Raw genomic sequence first — 12,527 nt, 5'->3', positions numbered from 1 at the left:
TTTAGCAATTAGTTCCTATTATTTACAGTTTTATTACCCTCTTACTTCTACCAGTACAATGAATTTCTGATGTAGAAAAGGGTAGTGTTAAGAATTGGGCTTAGAGGAGCTACTTCTTGCTGTAATGTGGCAGCTCCAGCTTAAAGGAACTGGAAAGAAATCAAAACACTCTATTTTCCTAGGCTGGTATATTTTTCCACATGGGCGTTTTGGAAGAACACTTAGGCAAGACTTACAAATAGACTTCCTTGCTGAGTGGGAGGTATAATTCAGGTTTCTTCTGGAATGAATGATCTAGCTATGAACTGCAAATACTTCCTGTCCTAGGCTTTAAGCTTCCAGAAGCTCCAGTGTTGTTCTGACTGATACTAACTCATAAGCCAGGGAGAAAACCGGCAGAAAGTATTTTTGGAAATCTTTAGGCATTACCTGTGTTATCAGTTCACCTGAGTCCCTTGTCTACCTTCAGGCTTTGATTGAATCTACCGAAGAGCCTGACACTCTTGCCCGAGAGCCAAACGTGCGCATGATTGCACTCTACGACAACGAAGAGGTGAGTGATAAGCTCTTTTTCTGGATAGGAAGTTGAACATCCTATTCTGATCTGAAGGAATACTTAACATGGTTAAATCTAATAGGGTTGGGAGATTTTTTTTTAAAGCACACTTTAAACCACTTGACATCCAAAAATGATAAGAGGCCCTAGCTGGTACTATGAGGAAACGAATGGGACCAAAAATCTCAGCCAGGAGGTGGGCCTCATTTAAGGAATGAAATTAGTTTAAGACACTCTCAGATTGTTCTGATTTAGAGGAAGAGCATTTCCTACCCTGATCTGAAGGAATACTTAACATGGTTAAATCTAATAGACAATATAGGTTGGGAGATTTTTTTTTAGCATACTTTAAACCTCTTGACGTCCAAAAATGATAAAGAGGCTCTAGCTGGAGATGCTGTGAGGTAACTAGAGTGCAACCAAATTTTTTAGCCTGGGGTGGGGTTCATTTAAGGAATGAAATGAGTTTAAGTCTCATCTCTTAAGCCACTCCCAATGGCTCTTAAGCCATTGCCCTGATTTAGAGGAGCATTTAAAAAAGAGTTTTGACCCCCAAAAGAAGATTTAAAAGGAGGATGTCAGAAAAGCGTGCCGAAGAGTTCCATGTTGCCTACAATAATTTATCAATCACTCGGTAGTGGGATTATGGACAAAATAAACTATAGATAAGAAGCAGTAAGGGGCTTCTGAAACTGATGTCCAAATTGGGATGGCAATTAAAATTACGTTAGCATCAAAACACTTCTCGATAGTTCACCTTTTGAATGCCATCTTCCCGGTAGGTTGGTTCAGAAAGTGCTCAAGGCGCTGCATCGCTCCTCACGGAGCTCATCCTTCGTCGCATCTCCGCTTCGCCCCAGAACATCACGGCCTTTGAGGAAGCGGTGCCCAAATCGTGCATGATCAGTGCAGATATGGCTCATGCGGTGCACCCCAATTATGCGTGAGTATGTTGTCAATGGACAGCGTGAGACAGTGTACCAGTGCTGGGCAAGCATGTCATTCAGTATTGGACATTCTTGCAGATATATTTCATCACAAGGAAGCAGCTGCTTTCAATGAACTTACTGTCAGGTTCCGCTGTAAAAGTGATGGGGGGGAAAACCCCACAGAACCACAGTTCTGAATTGAGTATTTTTTATCTCCCTCACAAGGGCTAGCACGAACTGACCTCCATTAACAGGCAATTCAAAGTCAGGACTAACCTTCAAGTAACTGTCCCACCTTTTTAAGCTGTTCCCTAGCTTCGCCCGCCCTTTAGTCTTCCCTAAGCTGAGTCAGTAGCCATTTAGCAGGGAAGCCAGCAGAGTTCCATCATCAGCCACACTCAGTTCACATGCCCACAATCTTCCATTTGGGCTTCAGCCGCTTGGCCACCCATCAGCTGTTCTGTGTTGATGTCAGCAGTGGCGACAGGTCTGGTGTGGGCTCTGCGGTTTGGTGGGTTTAGCGTTGCAGTAGCCATGTCCCTCCGTAAAAGGCAATCTCTGCTTCTCAGTTCCTCACCGAAATGGCAGCCCTGGGTTGCCAGGCACACCGGGGCTGACACTTACTTTACATGTGTTACCCCCAATTCCATCCTTTGGATTGTACGGATCTTAACAGGGAAAGCTACTTGAATCACAAAACCCTCAGACTCTCCTGTAAGCTGCTTTTGTTGTACTTTTCCCATATCTGGAAAGCCGAAGGGATATTAAAAATCTCCCTATTGCTTTGGGATTTCAGGTAGTCTTTGACTTACAATGATTCACTTAGTGACTGTTCAGAGTTACAACAACACTGGAGAAAGTGGCTTACGACCGTTTTTCACGCTTATGATCGTTGCACCATTCCCATGGTCATGTGATTTACAGTCGGCTGATTGACAACTGATTCACATTTATAATGGTTGTGGTGTCCCAGGGTCATGGGATCACCTTTTGCAACCTTCTGACAGTAATGGGGAAATCCGGTTCACTTAACAACCATGTTGCTAACTTAAGAACTGCAGATGGGGCAAGAAAAATTGTAAAATGGGGCAAAACTCAGTTAACAAATGTCTCGCTTATCAATATAAATTTGGGCTCAATTGTGGTCATAGGTTGAGGACTACCTGTACTTGTAAATCACAGAGGTTCGACGACTGACAGTCCTCTCCAAATTATGAATGATTTCCCACTATAGATATGCATGCGCGTATTTAATATCTATAGTCACCCATATATCTTAAACAAGTAATTCTGGGCAGCAACCCATGATAAAACAAAAACATTACGAATATCATTAAAAAATAAATATATATGGCAAGAAATGGCTGAGAAAAAAATGTCATCATAAATGTCATATCCAGGAAACAGGGCCCTGAACACACTAAAGGGCCCAGGCACAAAACCAGGTCTTCGATTCCTTATGAAAGGCTAACAGAGCTGTGGGTAGTGGGGTCATTCTCAGCTCTGAGGGGAGAATGTTCCAGAGGGCAGAGGCTACCACAGAGAAGGCACATTTAGTCCTTCCCAGCTGATCTTCCTTGGTTGATGGAACCCACAGCATATCCAACTTATTGGAACAAATTGGATGCGTAGAAATCGTTAATTTTCCTCCTGGACTTTGGGTCTCACTGAAAGTTGCTAACTCTTTAGAATGGATTAGAGGTGGTATTCTACCGGTTCGGGGCGGTTCGCCTGAACCAGTAGTGGAAATCGTGGGTTGCCCCGCCCCGGCTCTACGGCATCCCATTTAGGCCCTTTTTTCACCAAAAGCGCATGCGCGTAAGGCTGAGCATGCACGCTCACATTTGCGAACTGGTAGGGAAGGTATATGATTGCCACCCCTGGAATGGATCTATTTACTTATTTTGTAAAGGACTGAGCCAGGATTTGGAGCAGAATCACAAGCAAACCATCTTTCTTCCAGAGCCTTAAAATTGCCAGAAAGGGTACAGGTAGCCCTTTCCTTATGATAATAAAGGACCCCAGAATTTCCATCACACCAGTCATAAGTGAAGGCAAAAAAGTGAGCAATTTTTATGACCTCTTTTTGTAGCTGCCATTAAACAGGTGCAGCACTTATAAAGCAAATGCAGCACTTGTAAAGCAAACCCGGGTGATACAGTAAGTGGAGGCTCTGCCGTAACTTCAAACTGTCGCTAAGCAACCAGTCATTAAATGAAAACTGCCTGTATGATGAAAATCACATGAATATGCAAGTGGGTTTATGCAGCCCTACATGCCTTGTGCTTTCTAAGCTTGAAACCTGTTTCAGAACTGGTGCTGAAATGGCCTCCTTCATCCTCTTGCTGATGTGCTACAGAATAAAGTAATTTTATTCTAATCATTTGAAGCACTCCTCTCTCTCCAGGCCAGACGTTCTGTTCTAATGAGGGATCTGCACAGAGGCTTCTTCACTGCCTCTGTCAAAAGGGCTATCTGTCTCATCTATTAAAAATGGCTTGAATGCATTACAGCGACAGTACCTCTTTCCTTCGGTCCTCTGATCTTTGAAATTCAGGCACAAGGGGGAAGCATGCTTATTGAAGGCTGTTTTTTTTCCCCCCCTTCCCGCAGGGACAAGCATGATAAGAACCATCGGCCACAGTTTCACAAGGTAGGCAACATGGACTGGTTGGCCGCAGCGTGGCTTTGAAAGCCAGGCGTCTCAGCGAGCCGCACAGGAACAACTCTCTGAGGGGCAGATGTCAAATGCAAAACCCGTTCTTGAAATGGAGATTTCTTTTTTCTTATTTGAGAGCCAGCTGTGGGAGTGCCCAAAACAATGCTCACAGTTTTGAATAGATTCAGGATTGGGGAGGGCTCAGGAGGTAAAACTCCATATGGCAGATGACTTGTGGAAAAGCACTTTCTGGAGATTATGCTGTTGTTTTGGTGGCCTAGATATGGGAAAGTATGCTAAAGGTAATTATTTTGATTATTGGAAGATATTTCTTCTTCCTTGTTGAGCGCAAACAGGACAAAGCAGTTGTGCTTCGCCCAGATGAAGAGACGGGGGAGAGTTGGAGAGAAGCACACAGATAGGAAGAAAAACTCTCTTTTTATAGATTCTGTATCTTGCGTCAGTAAATTATTTATGTGGAAGAGATGTATCATTTTAAGAGTTCGGAGTCTGGTGGGAAGCAGCACAAGTCGAGCCCTTCCTGTTAGGATGGAACAATTGCACATCTCACGAAAATCCAGGCAGAATTAACAAAGAACAAATTTTCAGAGTGGAGAACCTTCTCTTCAGTCTGGTGATTTTCTATACAGGGACCTGCTCTGAAAATAAACAGCAACCAACGCTATGCCTCCACTGCTGTCACAGAGGCATTGATTCGTGAGATTGCCACTCGTGTCAATGTCCCTCTACAAGTAAGTGTTTTGAAAAGTAAAGATTCCCTTTATCCATGCACTTTCTTTGGAAACACAATGGGGGAGGATCTCTGGTACAGCCCAGTGTTTTCTGTCCAAGTACTAAGCAGACCTGACCAGAGGTGGTATTCAGCAGGTTCTGACCAGTTCTGTAGAACCGGTAGCAGAAATTTTGAGTAAATACCACCTCTGACTGGCCTCACCCCCATCTATTCTTTTGAGTCCCAGCTGATCGGGAGGAAATGGGGATTTTGCAGTAACCTTCCCGTGGAGTGGGAAGGATGGAATGGGTATTTTACAGTATCCTTCCCCTGCCATGCCCACCAACCCAGGCCCACAGAACCGGTAGTAAAAAAAAATGAATCCCACCACTGGACCCGACCCTACTTCATTTCCAAGCTTAAGGAAGATGGACTGCATGCTACCAATGCTGCATGGTGCTTCCACTATTAGGAAATGGCATTACACCATATCACTGGGTATCACTACACTGGGAGCAAATCATCCTACCTGCTAGGAACAGGGGAAATAAGACCATGGATACTGGGGCTTTCTAGTGAAATGCTAAATGAAGGGCTTCTCCCTCTTGAAGATGTTCCCTTCTCCATTTTCACTTGGTGGTTCAGTCCACGTTAGAAACTTCAACTTGATTGTTGGATTGGACTGGCCAATGCCAAGGATCTAAAAACCCCAGCGATATCCATTCGAAAGATTCAGTTCCATATCCTGCCCCCTCCCCCCTCTCCTTCATTGCTATCAAAGAGATTCTCAGCAGTCGGGTCCTTTTTTTTTTCTTCTTATGTCGGTTGCAGGAATTTATGGTTCGAAATGATTCTCCTTGTGGCACAACCATTGGACCCATCCTGGCTTCCCACCTTGGTTTACGTGTTCTTGATATGGGTTGCCCACAATTAGCTATGCACTCCATTCGTGAGATGTGCTGCACCTCAGGGGTCCTTCAGACCATCACTCTCTTCAAGGTAGGGGATGGCTTGGGTGTTTCTGCCCTGGAAATGGGGCTGAAGATGGCATCGCAAAGTCATAGCCTGCCTCTTTTTCCTTCTGCCCTGCACCTCCCAGTGAAGATTAGTTGTGCTAAGCAAATATACCTAGGTGGCTAGCAAAGCCCTTTTGCAGATAAGCACCCTTGCAACCAGGAGTAGCAGATTTGGAGGAGTGAAAGGAAAGAAACAAATGGGGTTTTTTTTTTGGGGGGGGGGGAGATAGGAATAGGTCCTAATTTCTGCCTTCCTCCACTCCCAGTTGCTGGGTTGAGGTTTGGGCTTTGGTTCTTGCAACTCTCTAATTCTTCTTTGTAATCTTGTCTTCATGTTGCCATGGCTACAATGGTGGCCTTGAATCAGTGATGGGTTTCCATGGTAACACTGTGCCTCACGATTCTCTGGCTGCCATGGTGATGCCATTGTGTGTATTGACAGCTGCCTGCTTTTTTTTTCCCTTTGAGAGCCTTTCTCTGCATCCCCTCTGACCCTGACTTCTCTCTTTTCTCCTTCCCAGGGCTTCTTCAATTTGTTTCCCACCTTGGATCAGGCACTTCTGAGCAGCTGATGGGCAGCCTGAATGCTGAAAGAGGCTCTCCCTTTTCCTTAGGCTGGATAATAATTAAAGCAGCTTTAATCCAGTGACCTCTGTGCAGTTCAGAGGCTTGCTGAGTTTTGATTTGTTTTTCTGCCTCGCCTCAGAACAGAAATTACCTCTTAGGCATATTTACATTATTATGGCTGAGCCCGAGAGGCATAAAATAACCTTTGAACCCCCCTTTTTTTTCCTTTCTGTCAACAGTAAGATGGTGAAATTTAAATACTGGCCCCTGGAATAAGATTAATATTTCAAGTGGGAAGTAAAATTACAGATGACATTCTGGTGTTGGTAAATGCCAAATGATGCAGACCTCCGTTTCTCCTTCCACTCCCACATCCCCTGCTTGCACAGGCTGTATGAAATTAGCAAGGCGATGCTAGCTCATCGAGTAACATACAAAGGTCACGTATGCAGAACTGCTCCGCATAGATTACGTTCTTAGAGGACCTTTATAAGTATGCAATCACATCATAATGGGAGAGTGGGGGCCGTTGCATGTTGTACCTCTTTGCATATCTGAAAGATTTTAAAATATTGCTGTGTGGGGAAAAGAGCAATCCAGAGTCACAAACCTGGATGTTACTAGGAGAACTAGTGCTGCAAAGATGCTAGCAGAACATTTCCTCCCACTATCGCCGTATTCTATTCATCAGCCATCACAGATGAGCGTTCCCTACCCTGATACCCTCGAGGTGTGTTGATCCTTCGTTCTCTAGCCAGCAAAGTTGCAGGTTTTGCTGACAATTCAGTGGTACCACAATCAGTTTATAATTGGTCTTTGTGAACAAAATGACCTGTAGAAGATACTGAGTGGCATACAAGATTGAAATAAAATTGCTATGACCTTTCAGGTTTTTTCTCCCCCCCCCCCCCCCCCATTAAGAGTAAAAAGACAATATTGTAGGCACTACCGTACGTTTTTACTTAGATGAGTTTCTCTACTTTCACAAACATTTATTATTAAATTATATACTGCCCATCTCATTGTTTTGGGCAGCTCTGGGCAGCTGTTAATAGTAATTTATAAATTATTTCAGATTAGGACCATTAGACCTCACAGCCACAAGAATAAATGATAAGTGAGTTACTCCAAACACACACAGTACTGCATATTAATTCTTCAGGATATATGAGATTTTTTTACAGCTGCTGTTCTGTTGCCTTTCAAAGCGAAATCAAATTGATTTTAAGGAACCCTGCTTCTATAGTTGCCCATCAAATTCTTAGAATCACAGAGATGGTGGCAGTCTAGTCCCAATGACTGATTGTCCTCTGCAATTGATTCCACTGTTAGAAGCTTCTCCTGGAGTTAGAATAAGTTTCCTAAGATTTATTTGGAATTTGTCGTCTTCAGGATTGAATAGATGGGAAAAATTTCTGCAGTGGTTGAAATTTCAGTTGGCAGGAAGCCAAACGGCATTCCTGGGCAATGTCACATTTTGTTTGCTACCATTTTCTTAAGTGTGTTTAAATGAGAAGTTGGGTGCTTTTTAGAGACATCTGGAATTGGGTTATCATCCAACCTAATTTGAGGGTATGGCAAAACAGACCTAGAGAAGTGACAATAGCTTTGTTCTAGTCCCATAGAAGGTAGATCATCTGAAAATAAGAGAATATCCCTCCAGTTCCTCTGAATCACTAAATTAACTGGTGAAATAAGCCCTGCTGTATTGAATGCATACAGAAGCAGTTTAAAAAGGAAGCAGATTCATAAAAGGATTCCCATCAAGGGCAAAATGCTAAAAAAAAAAATACCCATCCTTGCATTTCAACATCCTTGAAGAATATTTAGATGGGTTACCTTAAACCTAATGCACTTAACTATTATAGATGCTGCTGGAAGCAGAGTCTGAATGACGCTTGAGCCGAGACTGGCTAGGCTATTGTGTCGGCTTCTCTGTTAAATTAATAAGGGGACCACTTGATTCTTGCTATTTCGTTTGAACTAAAAAAGAAAAGTGCAGTAATAAGTACCACAAGTGTACATCCTTACTGTTTCTTTGAGGATAGGGTGCATCCTTTTTCTATGTCCCTTATATTTTAAAACTACCTCCTTTGGGGCTGGAGAAAGCCAGCTGTACTACAGACACACTATCTTAGAAGTGTCATGAAAGTCACCCCTTTATGATTTCGGTTTTTTTTTTAAAAAAAAGGTAATTGCACTGCAAATGAAGACCCATGAAGCCATAATTGAGTACTGCTGGCTTTCTGCTTTACTATTGTAGTGAATCATTAGCATTTATTGAGACAGAATGTAAATGGGTGGAACCATGTTTCCAGATGCAATGTAGTTACCACAGAGATGTCCTCTCCAAGAAATGACGGTATGGGTTACAGTTTTGCTTTTGCTTTATGAAGGTATCAGGACTTCTTTACAAGATTTGAGGAAAAGAAATGAGATAATGCTGCTCTGGGCTTGCCAGTTTTAGGGCCTAAGACCAAGACTTTCACCCCTCTAGCTGTGGGCCATGTGAGAAACAGTAGATAGTTGTCAACCTTCAGGCTGCATAAGCTTAGGAGACCTTCAGGTTTGTAAGAGGTATAGTACATTGAAGCTTCAAATGAGCCAAACCTAGGCTATGCTTAATGCCTGCCTGCAGGAGGTATAATTTACCATCTTCCCTGCATTGTGATTGATGCAGGGCTGAAACATGATTAACCAGAAGGGCGTCGACTTAAAATGGTAATACAATTGATTGGAGGAGGCATTGGCAGGACTTGGAAACGCACCAGGTATAAAAGCAGGTGGGAGAGGTGAGGCTTCATTTTATTTATTTATTTTTAATTCGTAGGCGTAACCCTAAAAGTCGGGCGTGGCCAGAGATAGTTAAGCCCCGCGTTTCGAATTCAGGCGTGTCCTTTTCCTGGGCTGCGATAGGCTGATGGGGCCGAGAATCCATTTTGCATGGGTCTCGAGATTGGTCGGCTGGCGGGGCGGTGCCGTGCCAGTGTTGGTCTGGAGGGGGCGCTGAGTAGGGATGGTGCAGCGGCCGTGGAAGTGGCGGCTGCCCGGGCTGTGAGCTGGGGCAGCGACCGGCATGGGGCGGTGGCGGAGTCTGCTTCGGGCACTGTACGGTTTCTGCCTCCCTCTGCTGCTGCTGTTGCCGCCTCCGTTCTTGGCGGTCGGCGCTGCTGGAGATCGCCCGCTGCAAGCGCTGCACGGTGAGAACTGAAGACGAGGATGCGATTTGGAAAAGAGCTGCCGGGAGGGAGAGGGAAGATGCCAAAAAAAGGACACCGGGTAGACTTGGTTGGGATGCTCGGAGCTGGAATGGGTAGGGCGAATCGTGCCCCCTCCCCCCGGCTTCTCTACAGGCGCCTGGTCAGCGTCTCCGCTTTTTGCCCTTTCTAGCGACCAGCCATAGCGCCTTTGCTTCCATATGGTTGGATGGAGTTGCACGCCCTTCTCTATTCCACGCCGGACAGAGGTGATTTTCTCCCCCCTCTCCCTCTATCTGCGTCCCCAGAATAAACTTGGGGGTGGGGGGTGGATTAGGGAAGCGTCTTTTTGCTGGGTGGGATTGAAAAGGGTGCCTTTGAGCGCCAAAGATGGTGAGGATTTGGGGAAAAGGGGGTTCACTGGGCAGAAGGGCGGGGAAGGCTTCTACCGCTCCCCTTTTCTGCAGGCTGCTGCTTTTCCTGGAAGCGGCGGCAAACGGGCACCTTCCTTCTATTTTTTTTTTTTTAAAGAGCACCCGTCAGAAGATCCGGCACCAGCTCCTTAAAAACGGAACCGAACCATTTCTCCGGTCTCCACCCCTTTTCCATCCTGTTTTGCCCCTGAGAATATTGGGGTGTTTTTTTTCTCCACCGCTAGCCGAGTTAGCACCGCGCAGCTTCCTCCCCCCCCCTTTCCTTTCTTGCATCTCCCCTCCCCTCTCCTTTTTTTTTTTTTGCTGTTGCATAGGCAAGCTCTTTCCCCCTCCCCTCCGCTTTTGGGGCGAGTTTTCCCCAAGTGCGGATTCGGCCCCCCTCCCTTCAAAAGGCATATTGTCACCATTTTGCGTGGCTGCTTGTCATTTTCGCGTCACGGCGTTGTCAGGTTGGGCTAGCTGCGTGTCTCCCACGGCCCCCTCCACGCACAGCTTTCTGTATTCATTTACAGAGCGGATCCCTCCGAGCGCCCCCCCCCCCCCAATACGCCGTGTTTTCCTGCTCAGTCAATTCACTGACGTCATTCTCGATGGTCTCTTCATCCCCCTCCACTTTTCCATCCTGGCCCGGCTGCCTGTTGCAAATATCAGCTGTCCTAGCTTCCTTCCTTCCTCCCTCCCTCCCTTTCTCTCTGGCTGCTGCTGCTGGAGATCTGCTCAATTGTTGTTGAGAGGGAATTCCTGTTTGGAATTAGTTCTGCATCTCTTCCCTTTCTCACTGATGCCAGAGTGCCTATGAAACACTGAAGGATTTTGACATTGGCACTTTACCATGTCTGGTTGTTCATCTTTGCCACCTTGTAGCTGCCCTGTAGAACCTTTGGTGAGGTTGGTGTAGGCAGATCCATGCTCTTTGGCTTAGAATTGTTCAGTTTGGGGCACTCCAGGGATTTTGTAATACCAGCTGTGATGAACCCCAGCCAGGGTAGACAATGGTAAGGGTTGTGGGAGCTGTAGTCCAAAATATTTGAAAAGACCAAGTTGCCCTACCCTTGCCTTGGAACCACTGTGATTGAAGAGCCATGGATGAACCATTATACACTATAAAACTGGTACAGACGACAGATAAAACGTCATTTCAAAAACCTTTTTGATTATGAATTCAGTTTTAGAATTAGCAAGAGGGCGAGGTTTTGTCTACCAAGGAAGAAAATGTTAGCTGATGGGCCCAAGCTACCACATCACATTCAGGAAGGATGTACTAAATCACATATGCGTAACTCTAAAGTCCTACTTTGATGCTAAGTACATTCCTTTTTGAAGAACATTATATTGGAAACAGTGTATTGATGAAGAAAAATGTTGAAAAGAAAATACTTTTCTTTCCACAGCATCTTATGAAACAGATTCCAATGGAGTCTTACAGAAGTGTTTGCTGGCATATGAGAAACAAAAGGGACAGGCTTCTAAAAATAAAATATACATGGGCTGAAATTCATCATTAATATAAATATTGACTACATAGATCTCGTGGGAAGATTGGGATCCCATTTGGTCTCTTCTCTTCCATAAATCGTGAAGTTTAACTATCAGCTTGGATATAATACAGCAGGGTGGGTGATTGTGTATGGCTATATTTTCTACAGAGATACTGACCTATGCTTCCATCCAAACTCTCTCTTGCAGAAATAATGATCTTCTTTTTGATGTTGATAAAACAGGCAATGCCTGGATTGGAGAGTGATGACAGGAATAAGAAGTGGGCATTATTATTTCTTTGCTTTTGGCAGATTGGTCGATGTTCTTGCCCGATGAGTGCAGTAATAATGTCAATAACAAAAAAATTAGTAATACTGATAATGAACCTTCATGGTTGATCACAGTCTTATTCTGCATACCTTTATTGAGCCAAAAATAAAAAAGGAAGATATTATAAATGAGAGAACAGCATACATGTGTCAGATTCATACCTTTTATTCTTGTTGAAAGATTTATGGTCAACATTCATATTATTCTAGCTTAAGATAGCTGAGAAACTTTTTATTTTTCTAAATATTATTTCATACTTTCCCAAAGAGAGTAAACATCCTTTTACTGTCCTTAGGCCAGGTCTCTTACTAAGTAAATTTTTTGGAATGGCTCATTGACCAAACTTTGATGTTAATTTTTTGTGGCATTATTATTTTTTAACCAAGTCAGTTACATCTGACAACTGCATTCTACACAGAATGGTTTTGGCAAAAATAATAATTGGAAGTAGCTTGTTAAGTAGTTAATTGCTGTGGTTTCTGTATAACTACTAGATGAACAGAATAATCCATAGAGTATCACACTTGGTACCCATGTAAGAGAGAACCCTGAACCTCAGCCTGCTTAATTGAGTAACCCAGACCTGAATAGTAGATTACATAGTAGATCATCAGATCATCAATTACA

General features: G+C 44.1%; 2 protein-coding genes across 4 annotated transcripts in view; both read left to right on the top strand.

Annotated features, from left to right (window-relative positions):
- DNPEP (aspartyl aminopeptidase) overlaps nucleotides 1-6,557 on the top strand; it is a 30,316-nt gene extending 23,759 nt beyond the window's left edge. The window contains exons 10-15 of the mRNA XM_032217890.1: nucleotides 470-553; nucleotides 1,339-1,499; nucleotides 4,099-4,138; nucleotides 4,795-4,896; nucleotides 5,709-5,876; nucleotides 6,415-6,557. Coding sequence (XP_032073781.1) covers nucleotides 470-553; nucleotides 1,339-1,499; nucleotides 4,099-4,138; nucleotides 4,795-4,896; nucleotides 5,709-5,876; nucleotides 6,415-6,465 — 606 coding nt within the window. The 3' untranslated portion in view covers nucleotides 6,466-6,557. The remainder of the gene's footprint in view (nucleotides 1-469; nucleotides 554-1,338; nucleotides 1,500-4,098; nucleotides 4,139-4,794; nucleotides 4,897-5,708; nucleotides 5,877-6,414) is intronic.
- A 315-nt stretch (nucleotides 6,558-6,872) lies between these two features.
- The window catches only part of PTPRN (protein tyrosine phosphatase receptor type N), a 49,594-nt gene continuing 43,939 nt past the window's right edge, over nucleotides 6,873-12,527 (top strand). For all 3 annotated transcript variants that reach the window (XM_032217870.1, XM_032217878.1, XM_032217863.1), the window contains exon 1: nucleotides 6,873-9,660. In XM_032217870.1, the coding sequence (XP_032073761.1) occupies nucleotides 9,537-9,660 (124 nt within the window). In that variant the 5' untranslated portion in view covers nucleotides 6,873-9,536. The remainder of the gene's footprint in view (nucleotides 9,661-12,527) is intronic.

Source organism: Thamnophis elegans, chromosome 1 (genome assembly GCF_009769535.1).
Source record: "Thamnophis elegans isolate rThaEle1 chromosome 1, rThaEle1.pri, whole genome shotgun sequence".
Classification (NCBI taxonomy): Eukaryota; Metazoa; Chordata; class Lepidosauria; order Squamata; family Colubridae; genus Thamnophis; species Thamnophis elegans.
This window is presented reverse-complemented; position numbering and strand designations above follow the sequence as displayed.